A 20,485-nucleotide genomic window follows, 5' to 3' on the forward strand; every position below is an offset into this window, starting at 1 on the left:
GAATCATATAAAATGTGAGGCAAGGCACTTCAGCCCTGACCCATAAACAAAAGAACTACTGAAAACACTCTACATCTATTCTATCCACTACAATGGTTTCAACAATTCTGGAATCTTTTCTAAACCTTTAGAACTAAGTCTAATGCTGGTTCACTATCTGCTATTAAAAGTGTTCAAAAGGACAACAGGTCACCCATTTACTCACACAATGCCTTTTACGAATTCTCCCTTCTCTCTGTGAGAAGAATGTGACTGACAGCGACCTATTTGAAAACGCGACCATTTGAAACTGCCAGTCAGCTGCAGATCGGTTTTGTTAGCTGAGGTTTTAAGTTTGAAGCAAAATTCATTCACACATTAGCATATATGACTGATAACTGAAGGGGAAAGAAAGCTCTAGATTTAATCTATTGCTGAGCAAATGGCAGTCATTGTCACTGTGCAATATGCTTGTGTTCTGCAGTTACTTTAAAAAAAAATCAAAATTTCTCTCAATGCCATAAACGTCTACAAGAAATAAAATACTTGGAAAATTTAAAATATTTCTAATAGAAACAGATATAGAGACCAATGAAGTCAGGAAGTTTAAACATGAACTTTGTTTTCTTTTGAAGTTTTAAAAAATTTTCTCGTGTGTGTGTGTGTGTGTGTGTGTGTGTGTGTGTCACAGGTCTGACACATCTACAGTGAAGTCCTAAGGCAGAGAGTGGCCAGGATCTCACATATAAAAACTTAACCTAATCCTCAAAATGACCCTGTGAAATAGATATGATCCCTGTTTTGCAGACTGGAGACTCAGAGAAGTTAAATATTTTGCAAATTAAGGATTGGCTAGCTGGATATCCATCATCTCCTTCTATTCTGGAGTGCACCAAGGAACCCAATTTCTCCCAGACTCCCTTGCAGCTAACATGCGGATATGATTTACCTTCTGCCAAACAGGTGCCCTTTTTGGGCACGCAGGAGGGTGAAGTTTTGCTGGGTCAGCACCCCGGCTTCCAGTTGCTGGCTTCTAGGGTGTTGAGAGGCAAGACACTGGTTGTACATATAGATTTAGCAGGCAAGCCATGGCTCTGGAGCCAGTAATTGTGGTGAAGGCAGCATCCTGATCCCCTGGGCATCAGTTCTGTGCCAGCTTCCTAATTCCCCGTCTTCTTGAACAACTGCCCTTCCATGGTGTGGCTCTGAGTGTCCTGAGGCCCAGCATAGAACCTTCTCCTCTGCCCTTCCAACTTCTCCTGTATTAATTCCTATCTCCTTAAAACTTGGGTTCCTGTTTTATTTCACTGAACACGGATTGACATATGAAGTACCTTACTTACTGGCTCCAGAAGTACAGAGCCTAGATTCAATACGTGCCTGCCAAACCCCACGGTCCATGCTCCCTTTGGTGAGAAGTCCTGGAGTGAAATTCGTTTTGCATCTCATAGTGCAGATATTCAAGGTGTGTGGGGTAGGAAGGCAAGGTTGGCTCAGCCTTTAAGCCGCCTGGCAGGGGGCACTGTGTTGCCCTGTTCTAGCATCTCCTCCCCACTCACTAAGCAAGGACAATTTTCATTTGTTTTCTCAAGAGAACATATACAAAGCACAAAGGAGCCTTAACCTTTGGCTTTCAGTTGCCAAAACCTAAGCTTCAAGATCCCAGACACTAAACTTGCCCGAGTTGGGAGAGGCAGACAATCAAAGAGGAAAAGAGCTGAAACATGTTTGAGCATCTGAGAAGGCCCCGAGCGCTGTTCCTCTCACCCTCGGTGCCCAGACTGAGTCCTGGGATGGGTGTGAGGAAAGATTATATAAACTCCACGTCATTCGGGAATCCTAGGGCAGAGGAAATCTGTGTCCTTTCCTGGTGAGCATCGGGAGGCCCTCGGGGGTCCCTGCACCCAGCATGGCATAGAGGCAGGTGGAGTGGCTGCATGGGTTCTCTGGGCATCCAGGCATTCCTGCACACCCCTGGGGCAGCATCAGGAACCCACTCCAGGGAAGCAGGTGGGCCAGACAGGAAGGAGGGGTGTGTCCAGGACCCCAGGATGGAGCCTTAGAGAGCTTTCCCACGGGTGACTGAAGACCAGTTAGAACAGCCCCAACAGAAGCCAGATGTGTTAACAGCACAGAGCGAGACTCTCCCCGCCCAGCGCCCAGTCCCTCCACTCAGCTACATAATCCTGGAACTTAGACAAAACCCCAGAAAAGTGATTTTTTTTTTTGGGGGGGGGGGGTGGAGGTGGGGTTTAGAATAATCCTGAATTGAATGAAATGAAGTTTTCACCAGGGCTTGAAATTGCATTAAATCCAGTTATACAAAAGGAGGTTACATTTCTTGTGCACAGGTCCTGAGTGCTGTACTCTCTTACTGCACAGCCTCCTGTTCATTCTGACACTGGCCCTCGAGCTCATTGGTCTAAAAGGGGTCAGCAAACCACTGCTAGGTCCACGGGCCAAATCCCTGTGCTTGTATGTGTGTTTTTAAATTTTTTCTGCCTGTTTTTTGTCAGCTAAGTAAAGCCACAGCCATGCCCCCCCCCCTTTTTTTTTTTTTTTTTTGCATGGCTGTGTTTGCAGAGTTGCATAATTGCAAAAAAAAAGACCACTATGGTGCAAAGCCTACAACATTTACTACCTGTCCCTACAGAAAAAAAAAATGGCCAACCCCTGGAGTAGACCATGGGCTCTGGCTGGCTCCACATCATGTCCTTATTTGCACTCTGGTCCTTTGGCTGCCACCAGGGGGGCAAAGTCTCAAATCAAAATCAATTAAAAAGCTCTGCCTCCTTTCTCTGCTCTTAAAACTGTATCTATTTACAGATCCAACTTTTTCTTCCCGAATTCCCCCAAGCATTGGTCTCTTTTGACCACTTTTCAGTCCCCTTCCTTCTCTCCTATGACCCTGCACTTCTCTTGTAGCCTCCCATCCCATTCCATCCCATCCCATTCCATTCCATTCCATTCCATCCCATCCCATTCCATTCCATTCCATTCCATCCCATCCCATCCCATTCCATTCCATTCCATTCCATCCCATCCCATCCCATCCCATTCCATTCCATCCCATCCCATTCCATTCCATTCCATTCCATTCCTTTCCTTTCCTTTCCTTTCCTTTCCTTTCCTTTCCTTTCCTTTCCTTTCCTTTCCTTTCCTTTCCGTCCCGTTCCGTTCCGTTCCATCCCATCCCATCCCATCCCATTCCATTCATTTCCTATTCTATCTATAGAAGGTAGACTTCTATTCCATATCCTTTATGGGCATCTCCTCCCTTGCCTGCCTTTAGAGTCAGTGTTTCTTAGGTTTGTCCTCAGCACACTGGTCTCACACTGTTCACCCTGCCACACCCCCGAGTTCTTCTCAGGAGGACCAGGTTTCACTACAGCCTTCACCTGTAAAGAGGTGAGCCAGCCCAGGTTACTGACTTTAGAGACTCTTGTCCTTGGCTTGGGTAATACCAATACCTTAACACCTAAGTGAGCTCTTGATTTTCTTCATTTGGCCACTGAATTAGTCAATATTAGCCTTGAATAAATAGCGTAAAGAGTAGAATGGTCACTTAGTGGGCAAGCAATAAAACGCATCATAACCCAGTGGTCACTAATAGAGGCTCTGGCATTAGAGCTATAAGCTGTAGATTTGAAGCTCCGCCCCTCATTAATTGAGAAGCCTTGAGTAAGTTGATTAACCTCCTGTGCCTCACTTTCTTCAGCTATAAAATGGAGATAAGGTATTAGCGCTTTTACTCCTGAAGTATAGTAAATACATCACATAAGCTATTAGCACCGGCCTCCAAATCTCAGCTTCTTTTTGAAACGATATGCTTATTCTTCACCTTTTAAATAGGCACAGTGATACCTACTTTCCACAGTTGCTGTAAGGACCTGAGAAAGCGTCTGTAGCACTGGCATGTCATTGGCACTGAAATTTGTAGGTTCATGTTTATTATGGGATTTTTCTTTGGAGTCAGATTTTCAGAATATACTTTTCTTTTTTTTCCAAGCAGGAACTATGACTTGGTTAGACTTTGTGTGTTTCCAGTCAACAATTTTATCCATTGAATTTTCCTTTGGATGACTGCAGAGCAGCATCCCCACCTTTGAGAATTTCACAATGGCAATGCACAACCAAGCTGCTTGGCCAGATGAGTCAGCTCAGGTGCCTTTTAGGTATGATTTACGTCAGTAGTTCTCAATCTTTAGCAAGGAGGGCTTGTTAAGTCACAGAATTCCCAGAAATTCTGAGTCAGTAAGTCTGGGGCAGGGTCCTCAAATTTGCATTTCCCACAACTTCCCAAGTGATACTGAACTGATACTTCTGGACCAGGGACCACATTTTGAGTAGCACTGGTCCACACAGACAAGGAGGACAGGCTTTTGGAAATAAGTCAATATCAAATAGAATAAGTCTTGCCAAACAACTGACAATGGGTTGGGCATCAACCTTTATCAAGATAAGCAGAAAATAGTCACACTGGCAGTACACTCATGTTAATAGAATCTAAGACCATAATAACAATAGGCATTTATTGATTTGGGGCTATGTACCAGACTTTTTTCAAAGTCCTCTGCACATAATAAATTTATTTTTATAGTTTTATTTTCTGAATGTCTTTAAAAATTAATAACAGCATTCTCTGGATCATCCCTATGACCATCTTATACTGCCATTCAAACTAAATGCCCTCATTTTTGTTTGTGTCCAGGATCTTATTAACAGCAAGAGGCATGATTTGTTTGTCAAGAGCTAGGAGAAAGTGGAAATGGTAAACTTAATATGCATGGGATGTCCTTAGCTTAGGGGTAGCCAGATCGAGCCCTAGATGAACCACAGTTTGGATGAATCAGTCGTTTGAACAAAGACTAGCAGCGGGGAACTGAAGCCTCACATGACCTGTGGCATCGGCATACCACACTCAAAAGAACCTGTGCTTTATTTTAAAAATATATACATACTTATTTTTATTGATTTCAGAGAGGAAGGGAAAGGGAGAGAGAGATAGAAACATCAATGATGAGAGAGAATCACTGATCGGCTGCCTCCTGCACGCCCCACACTGGGGATCCAGCCCACAACCCAGGTATGTGCCCTGACTGGGAATTGAACCCGAGACCCCCTGGTTCACAGGTCGATGCTCAACCACTGAGCCATGCTGGCTGGGCAGAACCTGTGCTTTAGTAACATTTTGAGCAACAAAACCACATAGTATAAACCATCTATTATTTTATTGATTTTATAGTTTTGTTTGTATTTAATTTTCTAAACTTCTTTTTGTTCTTTTATTGTATAAAATCTTTTTGTATTAAAAAACAGCATGAGGAATTTAATAAAAAGCAATTTGAATCAACATGAGAAACAGCTCACTTCAAGAATGGAGCTAGGCCCTAACCGGTTTGGCTCAGTGGATAGAGCCAAACTCAGTCCGACGCCTGTGGACTGAAGGGTCCCAGGTTCGATTCCGGTCAAGGGCATGTACCTTGGTTGCGGGCACATCCCCAATAGGGGGTGTGCAGGAGGCATCCTAGCAATGATTCTCTCTCATTGATGTTTCTAAACTCTCTATCCCTTTCCCTTCCTCTCTGTAAAAATCAATAAAATATATTTAAAAAAAAAAAAAGAATGGAGCTAGGTGGCTGGGGTTGGAGCATTGTCCTGTACACCAAAAAGGTTGGGAGTTCAATTCCCAGTCAGGGCACATACTTTGGTTACGGGTTTGATCCCTGGTCAGGGTGTGTACAGGAGGCAACCAATTGATTTCTTTCTTTCTTTCTTTCTTTCTTTCTTTCTTTCTTTCTTTCTCCCTCTCTCTCTCTCTCTCTCTCTCTCTCTCTCTCTCTCTCTCTCTCTCTCTCTCAAAATCAATAAAAGCATATCCTTAGGTGAGGATATTTTTAAAAAGAACGTTTCTCTCCTTTATAAAAAAGTATTTTTTGAATTATGCCCAAATATGCTATCCTATATACTTCATCCTTTGGTCCTCATTTTCCCTCTATAGTAACAGACCCAGCCACTTTTTGACTAGAGCTACTACAAAGCTCTTTTTCTTTTTTGCAGGTCAATTGATTTCTCAAACCTATGTGTACATTTTAAAATCATTTTTAAATATATTTTTATTGATTTCAGAGAGAGGAAGGGAAAGGGAGCAAGAGATAGAAACATCAATGATGAGAGAGAATCATTGATCAGCTGCCCGCTGCAGGTACCCTACTGAGGATCAAGCCCGCAACCTGGGCATGTGCCCTGACCAGGAATCAAACTGTGACCTCCTGGTTTATAGGTGGTCGCTAAACTACTGAGCTATGCTGGCAGGGCTAGAAATATTTTTCTTTAAATCCAGCTTTCATGCTGGTCATTTTGAATCTATTTTATTTTTCCTAAACAACTAGCTACTCCTTCCAACTTTACTCCAACTCTCTTTTTAATTTCAGTGTTTTTGAGATATAATGAACATATAACATTATGTAGGTTTAAGCTGTACATGTTGACTGATGCACTTACTTATTACGGAATGATGTCCACCATAGTCCTAGCTAACACCTCCATCCAGGCGCATCAATGCCATTTCTTTTCTGTGGCGAGAACATTTAAGATCTACTCTCTTAGCAATTTTCAACTCTCTTTTAACTGTCACAAAATCAGATTTCCATCTCCAAACCTCTGCCTACTCAAGAAAAAAATTGTCACCAAATATGGGGGTTGAAGGGTAATATTTATTCTTATCATTTGGAGGTTTAAAAGAATTAAGTAGTATAAAAGAGTTTGAAAATATTTTTACAAAGTAGAGTTATATATACTAAGTACCAATGGTGATGATGGATTTTCATAGGTCATTCAAATAACATTCATTCCACACTTACTGTGTAGCAGGCACTGTGTTGGGTGCTATGGGAAGTAATAGAGCTGAAGACATAATCTATGCCTTCAAAGAATTTACAAGTTCTCTTTCCATTTATACAAACTTGACTCTCCACAAAAAGAATAAGGATATATTAAAGGCCATAAATGAGATGTTTTAAATTTTCTGTCTAGATCTGTTTTAATTATTAAATGTGGAGCATAAACACTACTTTATGTTTTAAAAACCTAAGGACAGCACAGTGCCTAATGTAGTTTTTTTTACACAATCTGATCATTTGAACTTTCAAAGGTTTGAAACGTCCTTGAGCCACTTTTATGTGACTGTTTGTTTTTATGGCAATCATTGGCATCTGAGTTTGGCACACCATTCAATAGATTCTGCTCAAGGGCAGCTATTATTCAGCTTCCAATGTCGTAGAAGCTAGCAGAGTGCCTAACACATGGTAGGCATTCCATAAATATTTGTTGAATGAAGAAATACAAAGATAAATGGGTTAACCTCTCTGTCCTTTCCTCTGAAATTTTACAAACTTACTACCTGTGTCCTTGTTGGGAGCGTAATCTCATAGGACTACACATTGTGTCATTTTTATATTTCATGTGTCATATTTTATTCATTCTAAATGGACTGCAATTTCATTGATCCCACCTCCCACAGCATCTCACAGATATTTCCTGCTAAATGAAATATTAGTTGAAATAAGCTATTATTACTTCCTTCTTTCTTAATTCTTAAAGAGGTAAGTTCAAATTTCTCTTTAAAAGAAAACAGCAAAACCAAACAAAATCCACAGTCATCCATTTCTTAACTATGTGTGAGGTTGTAAATAGGTAAAAGGTGACACATCGAAGCTACATATTTTAATAGGCTTTTCCTAGAGGTCTATGACATGCCAACCCAGGTGAGGAGATAGGAAGAGGTAGGAGAAAATGGGAAGTTATCTGGGAAAGGGGAACAATCCGGTTTGAGGGAATTATACAACCCATATAGTAAAACCTTAACGAGGAGAACACGGCCAACCAAAAAATGCTTACCTTTGCACCCCTCACAGGTCAGTGCGTTATAATGGTATCCGGATGCTCTGTCTCCACAAACAACACATAGCTCATCTCCTTTTATTCTCCCCGCTGACGTGCCCATTCGAGCCTTCTTTGTCACAGGAATCTCTGCGACCTCAGTCTCTCCCTGGTAGAGGGTCTCCGTGGGCAGTGGCTTGAGTTCATATATTCCAGGAGAGTACCACTCTTCAGGCTGCTGCGGGTAGAAACCCAGGCTGGAATAATAGGATGATGAGGAAATCTGTGGTTGAACTTGAGGAAACTGGATGTTGTTGTATTGTGAGTATGATTCCACTTCTAGATTCTGCCCCAGAGGACCTGCTGTTGGCTCTGTTAGTACACCTGAGCAAAAGCGACAATAAAACTGGAATTAACATTATCACTGTATAAATTAGAGAGGCAGTTAAGCATACAGCATGTTTAGGAGTGTGGGCTCTAAGAAAAAACTGAAATATTTATCTACATAAAAATGAACCTTTTTTTTTTTTACATAAAAAAAACCCTACATAGAGAATTAAAGGACTAAAATACAAATTTAGCTCAGAAAAATATCTACAGCATACAAATAATGTGTAAAGAGCTCATACAAACCAGTAATACTTAACGTGGAACAAAAAAAGAATGGTTGTTTTTTTCAAAAGCATTCAACAAGCAAAACATTTAACATTCCATGGACAAATGATAGAAGACATAAATGGCCAGTTTTTAGAAATAAAAACACAAGCGTGTTATAAAGAAATAAAAATGTGCTCCTCCTTGCCAATAATTAAATTTAAATAGAAACTGAAATCAGTGTTCATCCTTAAATATTCAAGGATTTTAAAAGTTTGATAATACACACTCTTGAGAAAGCAAAATTCTTGGAGGACAATCTGTCCATATCTTTCAGCATTTAAAACTCAAATACTCTTTTAGCACAACAATCCACTGCTAGAAAATTCATCTTAAAGATATGATTTAATCTGAATGATGAAATGTTTGTGTGAAGTGTTCATTTGCAGCAACGTTTGCAAGCATCATAAATTTAAAATGACTTAAATATCCATCAATAGGAGTCTGGTTAAATAAATTATATTATGTCCCTACACTGAAATACTTTGTAGATGTGAAACAATCATTTAGATCTGTATGGGCAGATGTGGAAAAGCTTCTATAATATGGTGCTTTATGAAAAATATTAAGCTATAGCATACTGTGTATATTTATGAGTATTAAAAAACACTGTGTGTATGTGGGGCTATTTTTTGCACAGTGCATAAGGAACTGGGTGATGGCGACTGTGGGAAGTGAGATTGTTGGGTTGTTTTCTGAGGTGGGAGATTGCACAATCGTTTTACTATTTGTTATTTTTCCATAAATGTGTGTTACTTTAATTATAAAACAAAGGAGAAGCTTTAAAAAAAGAATGCAGTACCTGAAATTAGTTTACCAGGGTTCAAATCCTAGCTCTGTTTTATTACTTACTATCTGTGTATGCTGACAGTTTACTTAACATCTTTAAGTCTTGGTTTTGTCCTTATAAAACAGAGTAAAACACCTACCTCACTCGGTTGGTATAAGGATTAAACAAGGTAATGCTTGCAAAAGGCAAGCACGTTGCAAATGTGTGCACACATAAAGTGCTAGATAAATTATAGCTGCCATCAAAATAGTAATCATAATTATTCCTACTGCCATTATGAAATGAGCCCCTTACCTATAAAACCTCTAGGAAATAGAAAACTATCAGGCTGTGAAAATGCTTCTGTTTTCTAGAAACATAAACTATGGCTCTTTAGAATATAGCAGTGTTTAAATTATACAAAACATTTTTTTAAATGTTATGGACATAAATAAGATATAGGCGAGTATACAAATAGGTCTGATTCTTCAAAGCAGTCAGGCAACCCTAGACCGAAATTCCTACTCCACCTCTGTGAACAATGAGACTTGGAGAAAATTAAACTATTGATAACCTCAATTTTTACAGCAGCAGGCTTGGGATGAAAATATCTATATCAAGGGTTGCTGAAGATTGAGTTAATACAGATCCACAGTTCCTCATCTGAAACCCTTGGAGTCACCTGTATCTTCAAATTCAGAGTTTTTGAATTTTAGAACAGAATGTAGTGCTATTTCTCCCAGCATGGTCTGCGGCAGAACCCAGAATCAAACAGCAATATTTCCCACAATGCAATGTATATATGCTCACACTAAGAGAATAAATAAAGGTCATAAATACCCTCAGTTGATTCAGGTCAGGTTTTGCCACAAAAGAAGTTTGTGCCACACTTTGCGGGGAGGGGGGGAGACTTATTTTTTACTACACTTGATCTTAGCCAAAAGGCCGAGAAGCGATGAGACTTATTTTTTAGAGTGTTTGGAATTTGGAATTGTCAATTAGGGATTGTGGAACTCTGCATCTATGCATGAAGAATGCTCTTCACAATGCTCAAAAGATGGTTGCTACTACTGTGATTATTACTATTGCTGTTAGAAAACTTTATCAGAGAGTTCTTCCTAGTGCCAGGCAACTTGTATATCCTCACTTCCTTCTCACAAAATCCTATGAGGAATGTAACATTATTACCCTGCTTGCAAACTGTTAGCCTGTGGTGTAGAGAATTTAGGCAACTTTACTCCTACCCACCTAAGTAGCTGAGCTTTGAACTTTGGGAGTCAGACCGCAAAGCCCATGTGCTGAACTATTTCTCTCTAGGAAAATTTCAGATGGGTGATGCTTTAGAGCAGGGGTGGGGAACGTCCGGCCTGCAGGCTGTATAAGGCCCGCAAATCATTTGGTCTGGCCCTGCCAAGGCCAAAGGGGTGAGTTAATTAAATGTTCAACCAAATATAGCAGGCTATTTTTACATTGATAATTCGTTACAAATATTCAAATGGCCCTTGGCAGAAAAAGGTTCCTCACCCCTGCTTTTTAGAACATGATTTAAAGCCTTTCTCTTCTTCTCTCTGCTTTTGAGTTCTTTGGTCCTCCAATGCTTCTGCCTGCAGATAACAGACAACTAGGCCTGCAGGGCTCAGGGTGATCCTCCCCTTTCTTTCTTTTCCAGCCGTTCCTTGAAGGTTCCTTGCAGATGCCAGACTCAGGAACTTGCCCATGTGCTGCTTTTGGAGCCTGGCACTTCCCTCAATATAGTCACCCCTCTGAGAGCTTCCTCTCACCAATATCCACTTATCTCTAAACTTCCCTTTAAGTATAATTTCTCTTAGAAGTTTTCCCTGACTCTACTGGTAGGTCCCTGGGAGTCCTGGCTCTGAATCTAGTTATATGATACTTACCTTCCCTGCCTGGGCCAACGTTTCCTCATCTGTAAAGAGAAGACTCTATGCTGGATAATCTAATAGTTCTCTACATCTAAAATATCTACAAGTATATGACTAACAGTCTATGGACATTAGAATTCAGGGCTTTTTGACAATGGCAAAGTGGAGTATATGTATATTTAATGCTTATTGAAAAGAATGCTGCCTACATTGACCCAGGAAAGGATTTTCAGAGCACAAGAGTATACAATATTGGTGCAAATATCAATTTCCTCTCTTTTATGCTCAGCTCAACCATATAAAACCAGCATTGAGTCAGAATATCTGACAGACAAAAACATTTGTCTAATGACCACAAAATGGAAGAATACAAAAATATGGAATTAGAACAGAAAAAAGAAAAGATATGAATAACATCCTGATCTACTTAATAATTAAGTGTGACTAAAATTTCTGGAGTGAATAGGCTAGAAAAGAACTTAACATTAAAAAAACAGTTTCACTTGCACTCATATCTAGATTTTATCCTCCAAACCATCTTACCCCTAATCAACTCTACATCCCCACCCCCAAGCCCCAGTTTCTCTCTACCTACACTTCCAGGAAGGTTAAGCAACTTGCCTGAGGTCAAACAATCAATTAAGGACAGAATCAGGATTCTGCAGAGTCCAAGGAAATATGCAAGTTTTTCTCCTCACATGACAATTCCAAATCTCTGAGCATTATTCCAACAAAACAAATCTTTTAATAATCAAGAGACACAATGAAGTCCCAACACAAATCACATCATCATATCAATATCATATCAATCTCTGGAATCATCTCAATTAAAATGGAAAGCTTTCACAAAGACATCAATTCTATTACATGAAAACAACAAAACAGGCAAGAATATGAGATCAGTGCATAATACTAATAAATAATGCCTCTATTCCCAAAGCAAAACCTACTTCTAGTATTTCACAGTGTCTCCACCAAATCTCTACAGAGTAGACAATAAACATACAGACAACTTAAAATTTTTTAAAAACCCACCATAGCCAACATATTTCAAAATGGGGCACTAAAACAATTTCTCCTGTGAGACCTTGAGCTGCTGTGAGACCTTGAAGTACTGCCTAACATTTTCGTCTCAATTTCTTCTGTAAAATGGAGCTATTAACACCCAGCCTTGCAATCTCCTAAGGTAGTTCTGAGTATAAGTCACAGCCATTGGGAAAAGCTTTGACAAGGTGAGTACCATAAAAAGATATGTCTGTTTCCTAAGGAACCTAGCAAAATCCCAACTCTAATGATAGTTCATTAGTAATTGTTCATACTTATCAGTCTGTTTTGATGACATCCTATCTAATAAAAGAGTGATATGCAAATTGACCATCACTCCAACACACAAGATGACTGCCCCCATGTGGTCAAAGATCCTGCCCCCATGTGGACACAAGATGGCCGCCACAAGATGGCTAACAGGGGAGGGCAGTTGGGAGGGAACAGGCCTGCAAGGGAGGGCAGTTGTGGGCAATCAGGCCAGCAGGGGAGGGCAGTTGGGAGGGACCCAGGCCTTCAGGGGAGAGCAGTTGGGGGGGGGGGCAGGCCTGCAGGGGAGGGCAGTTAGGGGTGACCAGGCCTGCAGGGGAGGGCAGTTAGGGGCAAACAGGCTGGCAGGGGAGCAGTTAGGCATCAATCAGGCTGGCAGGGGAGTTGTTAGGGGGTGATCAGGCTGGCAGGCAGAAGCGGTTAGGGGCAATCAAGAAGGCTGGCAGGCAAGCAGTTGGGAGCCAGCAGTCCTAGATTGTGAGAGGGATGTACAACTGCCCGTTTAGGTAGGATCAGGCCTAAACGGGGAGTCGGACATCCCTCGAGGGGTCCCAGATTGGAGAGGGTGCAGGCTGGGCTGAGGGACACATCCCCCCATGCACGAATTTCATGCACCGGGCCTCTAGTAAATTATAGGATACTTTTTCACTTATGTATGTATATTGAACACTTACTATTTGCTAAACACTGTGCTAGGCTCTGAGGATAAAACAATGAGTAAGACAGATAGACAACAGAAAAGGCCACAGCAAATCGTGTGTGTGTGTGTGTGTGTGTGTGTGTATGCTGTGAGGGGAAAGTCAAAGACTGGGATAAAACCAAGTAAACAAACAACTGATAGAGTATAAGACATGAGGGGGCAGAGGCAGTAAGTCAAGTTTAGAGCGTGCTTCCTGAAAAGGAAATTTTATTTCTACGTTAATATAATTTAAAGGGAAACACTTTAATTTAAAGGGATGTATATATAATTTAGAATTTGTGAGTATTTTCTTGAAGTCAGTCTACCAAGGAGTTGGAAATTTGAATTCCTTATTACAGGAATTCTACATGAATGAGAACATGAGAGTTGAGGGAAGAGTTTTTCAATGGGAACATGTGGATGGATTCAGGGGAGTCTGAGACATCCTGCAAAGGAAAGAAAAATTCTCCTGGGTAGAAAAACTCTAGCATTTAATAGTTTTTCTGGAGGAGCACCATCTAAGGAAACTTTAAGATGCTGAAAGTGTTCTATACCTATCAGCACATTAACCACGAACCATATGGAATACTGAGCATTTGAGACATGGCTAGTGATCATGAAGAAATGAATTTTTCACTTAATTTTAAATAATTAAAATGTTAGTGAAATGGCTATATGGCTAATTAATGATATATAGTGCCGATCTAAGGAGTCTGTGGCCAGAGCACTGTGCACCCGCACGGGAGAATCAGGTCCTGTAATAACAACAGCACTTCCCGCGATCACACAGCTTCTGAGCCTCATAGAGGTCCAGGTTTTATCCGGTTTTTCATTTCTGGCACAATGCCAACCACAGTAAAAATATCATGAATGTTTATTAGAACGTCTCATGAATGGGAAAGTTGCCTTCGCTCCCTCATTTATTTCCTAATTCACGGATACTTAATTGTATGGACCAGCTTCATTGGTGGTGGAGTTTGCTTTTCCTGATGTCAGGGCAGGTGATGTTGGTGCCTCTCCTTGGCTGGTCAGCTGACGCCTCCTCCTTGAGGTCTGCCTGGGCTCCCCTAGGTAGAGCTAACCTCTCCTACCCTCTCTACACACTTCTACTATGGCAGGTTTCAATCTTTTTTGTTCATTTACAGGCTTATCTTCCACGCCAAACTTGAGGTGGAATGACGTACTGGTTGCCAGAGTCCTCCTTCATGCCCAACTCTCAATTCCACTCAACCACAATTTGTTAGTTTTGACACAGCATTAACGTTCAATGTGTTTTTGTTACTGTTGTGGTTACTCTGTGAACTCTTTGGAGAATTATATATTATATTATATTATATTATATTATATTATATTATATTATATTATATTATATTATATATTTCCCACACACACACTTCTTTTTTTATCCCTGGCACCTTACACAAAGCCTGACACAGTACAAATGTTTAATCAATGTTAAATAGAAATAATAGAAAACTTTCCTCCCCAGCCTTTCAAGTAATTTCCATTTCTAAATACAGTATCAGTCACTTCTAAACATCGCATTGAAGCGAATTGGAATGCTGCCAAGTCCGTGGGCACAATATGTTCACAACTTGTAATTGTTGTAAAAAAGATTAGAGTTTCTCTTTTAGCTGAAAATTTAAAAGGCAAGATGCTGCTTTGAGAAGAATATTTAAACAGGCAAAATATACTGCCTTCATTCTAATCTATGTTTTAATTATGATCCATGTTTCACTTCAGATAAAACAAATAGCTTAGGCCTAAAGCTGAACTCTTTACTCACCTGGCTATCCATAGACTACCAGGAGGAATATACTTTGGAAAATAAGTGCTTCTCACCACAACCCACAGTTTGAAATATGTCTTATATCTTGACCCCTGTACACACTAAGACATCTATATCAGTAACTGAAACAACATTTCTATGAAGCAACACTTATCTTTACTTCTTGAGGTGCATGCTGACATTTCTATTTCATGCTACTCTTATTCTACTCTACTCCACTCTACTCCACTCTACTCCACTCCACTCCACTCTACTCCAGTCCACTCCACTCCACTCCACTCCACTCCACTCCATTCTACTCTAGTTTTTAATTCTGATCAAAAGCCACGAAATAGATTTCATGACCCGCTGCATTAAATAATATACTTTACAGTGTTATTTCAAGTGTCCACAGGCATCAATGTTAGAACTGCCTACTGTTTCACTTAAAACAATGGTGCTAATTTTCCATCATCCAATGAAGAATTTTAGGGAATATGTATTTAGATTTCCTCTCATAGAAATACTCACCTACCTAGAATCCTATAAAAATCCCCCCACCCCCAACTTTTCACCTCAGACTTCTGGTTCTGACTGAGCCATCTTTGATCAAGACCTGCTACTGTCATCTCAAACAAAAGTGCCCCACACTTCCTCAGCCCAGTTCCTGAAGCTCGGCCAAGAACACCTGTGAACAGTGTCCTACCTTTTGCAGGCTTCATGCTCATCATTTCCATGACAGATCCTGATGATGTGCAGCTCTGGCAAGGACTAATTTGAACTGGATTTTCTAACTCCTGAAACTGCATTACCATTCTTACTTTATTCCCAGCAACTGAAAATGAGACTAGGTAAGAAGTGACAGAGGCCAGAGGTTGGGTGGCTTACTGATTAACTTCATTACTGAGCAGAATATTTGTAAATGTTTATGAGAAAAGTCCTCGATGCCAGATTGCCTAGTAAGCTAGAAACCAGTCTCTTAGATAAACATTTTGGGGAGCACTTTCCACTTTAAGAAATTTTAGAAGGTAGATTTCTGTTCAGTTGCCGTAAAAGTGGATTCAGGAGGTCAAGTGTCACGCTCCAGGTCTTCAAAGTTGTTCCTTTCAACAGGCTACAGAATGGAATGGCATAGTAATGCTTAACACTGTGTAACCAATTGATCTGGGTTTAGATCCACTGTTACAGTGGAATTATGCGCCCCCCCTCCCCAAACCAAAAAAAAAATTTTTTGATATGTTGAAGTTCTAACTCCAGTATCTTAGCAGGTGGCATTATTTAGAGACAGGATCTTTATAGAGGTAATCAACTATGAGGTCATTAGATTGGTTTCTAATCCCATAGGACCGGTGTCCTTATGCTAAATGGAAATTTGGACACAGAAACAGACACACATTAAGAGAAGACACGGTGAAGAGACACTGGGATAAACACAGTCATCTATAAGCCAATGCTCTCCAGGGCTCTCCAAGGTCAGGAACATAGATTCTTCCCTCACAGCCTTCAGAAGGAACCAACCCTGCCAGCACCTTGATTTTAGACTTCGTGCCAATACATTTCTGTTGTGTAAGCCACCCAGTATGTGGTACTTCATTGCGGCAGCTTTAACAAACTCATACCTTCGGGCGCCCTTGGCATTCACTAGCTCTGTAGACCACAGACAAATTCCTGAACCGTTTTCTGTTTCAATTTCCTGAGAATCACACAACCTCGTGGAATTATTATGAAAATTAAGTAAAATAATATCTATAAAATGCTCAGCACAATGGGTGTCTATCCATCATCATATTGATATCATGATTATTCAGCTTTGGACTCATGTTTTAGGGTGGCTTGCATATTGAGTAGGAATAATTTCTGCAGCAGAACTGGTGGATTTCAAGGTTGTGACTGAGTTTGTTTTGAAAGAGAGGGCTTTAGACTAGGACTCCGTAGGTCCAGGATTGAGCTCAGGCATAATGCAAGTAGATGCACTACATAACCTTAGGCCAGTCTCTCAGCTTCTGCAGGCCACATTTGCATACATCAACAGATGGTAAAACATAGATAATTCCTGCCCTACTTCCCTCATCGACCTGTTGTGAAGATAAAAGTGACATAATAAATATGAAAGCAGTTTTAAAACGCAAACGTGATCTGTGTAAACCTAATAATCATTGCTAAGATGTCTCTGCAGCCTGGACAAGCTTAGGGTAGTTTCACATGAATTACCTCATCTGGTCCTTACTTGCACCTTTGAGGAAGGTATTGTTTATATTACCTACTCTCTTCTACCCTATTTTACAGACTCAGAAAGGCAACTCAGTGAAGTTCAGTGGTCTGTCTATAGCCACCCAGTTATTAAGGGATAAAACTAAAACATTAATCAAGGTCTTCTGACTCAAGACCCCGTAGCTAAACAAGTAAAGCACGCTTGCCCTAACTGCAGAGAAAGAAGAAAGGTATGATGGTCCATGGGTGTATTTCAGTTTGGATTGTGCAATCAAGGGTTACCATTTGCAAAACTGTTCTCCATCCTCAGTTTACTTCTGACCTCATTCTATCTTCACAACCCAAAAACTATCCTTGCCTTGAAAGGATCTTAGGTGAAAGAGCTCTCTAAAGGTTGTGAACCAGGACAAACTACCTCTGAATTTTCTATTTTAAGAATTCTATACTGAGTCTTCCATGGGTCAAAAACTGTCTGTTGCCCTCAGCTACTTCTATACTAAAAAAAAGAGAGAGAGCAGGATAATTTAGCTGATCTAAGAAGTCCTCATTGCTGAGTGAAATCCACACAAGATAATCTCATAAGAAGACTGATTGGATCTCTTTTCTTCTCTCTATGATAACCAACTGCTTCATGTTATTTTTATAAAAATACATTTTCTTCTGCAGTTCTATGCTCCCTGAAGGGGTACCTACTAGCCATATATGGCTACCTAAACTAATTTAAATTAAAGACATTAGAATCAATTCCTCAGTTATACTAGTCACATTTTTAGTGTCCAATAGCCACATGTGGATAGTGGCTACTGCATTGAAAAAAGTGTATCTAGAACATTTTCATCATCACAGAAACTTCTATCAGACAGCGCTGCGGTAGATGGGACCTGGCAGCAATGTGAAGCTACACCAATCATGGCAAGTGAGGGCATCAGTAATACTATATAACAAAAGGCTAATATGCAAATAGAACAAATGGTGGAACACTGAACAATTGGTCGCTATGACGTGCACTGACCACCAGGTGGCATGTGCGGAACACGGCGGTGTTGGCCACTGCAGAATGGTGGAGCAGGAAGGGGGTGGGGGGGGCGGGCGGTGCCAGACCAAGGCACTGGTCGCTGTCATTGGGGTGAGCCTCTGATGGTTACTGAAAATCCTTTGCTCTCATGCACCGTGGCCCCTCCCAGTGCTCACACCCACTGCCAGTGCCAGAGCTGCTGTTTGTACCCACTGCCAGTGCCAGCCCCACTCACACTGGCAGCTGGTGCCAGAGCCACTGCTCGCACCTGCTGCCGGTGCCCAGTGCCAGTCCAGATCACTTGGCGTCATCAGCAGGTGTGAGCAGCGGCTGCCAGCCCTGATCGCCCTGAGGGCTTCTTCACCTCCCCCTGCTCCTGAGGGGCGATCAGGGCAGCAACCACCGCTCGCACCCACTGCTGGCACTGGCCCAAATGGCTCCGCATTGTCAGTGCGTGCAAGTGGCAGCAGTGGGAGCGGGGCTGCCAGCAGACAGAGGATCAGGGGCCAAGGCAGGAGGGGCTGGGTGGGGTCACAGAGGATGGGCCAAGACCCGCCCCTGTGCCTACTGCAGCCTTGCAGCCCACAGTTCCTTTCAAGGTGCACGAATTCGTACACTGGTCCCCTAGTGAAGCTATAAAAAAGGGCAGGGGGAAACTCCCAGAATAAATGTCAGCATTGCTTTTCTAAGAACTATCCTTAAGACAAACTTGGCCAATAGGCTTGGAGTGATACAATCATACTGGAAGGACTTTTCCACTGAGGTGATCAGGAGTATTCTCTGAGCCTGGATCCTTAATCATTCAATTCTGACTTCTTGTCCTGATTATATTTTGGTTGCCCACTTACTATCTATGGAACATTAAGCAGATTATTTAGCACCTTTAAATTTCCATTTTCTCACTAGTAAAAGGGGAATAGTAATGGTATCCACGCTACATGAGTGTTGTGAGAATTAATATTAATGGCAAATAGTTGTATAGAGTACTTAAGATGGACCAGGCATTCTTTTGAGAACTTTAATAAGTTAGGTAAGTATCTTGCACAAAGTTAAGGAATTTGCCTAAAACCACATACTAGTAAGCAGCAGAGCTGGGATTGAATGTTGGAAATCTATCTGCTAAGAAATCTAAAATCGTTGTTATCACTATCACAATTCTTTTTATCATTGTAAAATGTATAAATTTGCTATCTGATTTTATAGTCAACCTTTCTCAGCTTGCTTATTCTGAGTGCCCCTGAGATATATTTCTTAGTCTGCAAGGTTGAGAGCCAGGCCCTGGACAGTAATGGATTCATCCACCAGCTGAGCAACTCGTCTATCATTCTTTGTCTCATTGCATGCCTTTTACAAGCTATGCCTGCCCTATCTAAAAAAGACAGCAATATATTTTATAATAAGGAAAGGCCCTTTCGATACTTCTTTTCTTTCACCCATTTCTTAACTTCACTAACAAAGAATACCAGATCTGAGATTCCTGGGAGAGCAAAAACCAAAGCCGTGGTGAATTAATAAAAATCGTAGAGACTGCTTAAGTCTGTGGAAGAGATGTGGATAAGAAATATTTAAATTATGCTCAAACAAAACTCCATTTTGCAAGGTATCTTTCCATCTTCTGAACACTTTCAGCTTTGATTCACCCATCAGCTCAGGACTGCATTCATTTGAGTTAAACTGAGTGAGATGAAAAAAAAAAAAAAATGCCTGAACTCAAATGTCAGAAACATTCCACAAACCTGCATCTCAAGATCTTTAATTGTATTTTAAAACATCTGGCTGCTTCTGTAACACTGGAAAGATGTTTTTAATTTAAGCAAAAGAGAGGCAAAAACCATATTCCAATAACCATAAAGCTACCCAGAGAAAACAGGCATAAAGAGCTGACAGAATCATAAAGTGATGAAAAATAGCTAAGGGAAATGGATTCTGAGTGAGCAGGATTATATGCAGTATGCATCCTGCCACTTGCTGGGTCTCATTTAGAATGGGGCTTTACAAAGACTGTTAGATACAATAATCTATAATAATAAAAGTATAATATGCTAATTAGACTGACGACCTTCTGGACAACCTTCCGGACTAAGCAGTGGCGCCGGGCGGGGGCCGAGGCAGAGGCAGCCGCTGCGGCTCCGGGGGCCGACCCCTTGCATAAATTTCATGCATCGGGCCTCTAGTAAGGTAATATAAAAACACGCATTTCATAGCTGTTCTAGCAACGCTGTAACACCAGAATGAGAACATGTGTTTCCTTCCTTAGGGCACCCAAAAATTTATTTCCATACTGCTCGTTTCTGTTGGCTCCTTGAAAACTCTTTGCACTGCACAACGTTAA

The 20,485-nt window shown here is 41.0% G+C and overlaps 1 protein-coding gene across 6 annotated transcripts in view; it reads right to left on the reverse strand.

Moving 5' to 3' along the window:
* Positions 1-20,485, reverse strand: part of NR1H4 (nuclear receptor subfamily 1 group H member 4) — a 70,050-nt gene that overhangs the window by 31,888 nt on the left and 17,677 nt on the right. For 4 of the 6 annotated variants that reach the window (XM_079776002.1, XM_079776000.1, XM_079776003.1 and 1 more), the window contains one exon: positions 7,879-8,244. In XM_079776002.1, the coding sequence (XP_079632128.1) occupies positions 7,879-8,244 (366 nt within the window). Of the gene's footprint in view, positions 1-7,878; positions 8,245-15,633; positions 15,750-20,485 lie in introns of those variants that run through there. The other 2 variants (XM_079775999.1, XM_079775998.1) reach the window with 1 other exon arrangement.

The sequence above is a fragment of the Cnephaeus nilssonii genome (assembly GCF_951640355.1).
Source record: "Cnephaeus nilssonii genome assembly, chromosome: 6".
NCBI classification, from domain to species: Eukaryota; Metazoa; Chordata; class Mammalia; order Chiroptera; family Vespertilionidae; genus Cnephaeus; species Cnephaeus nilssonii.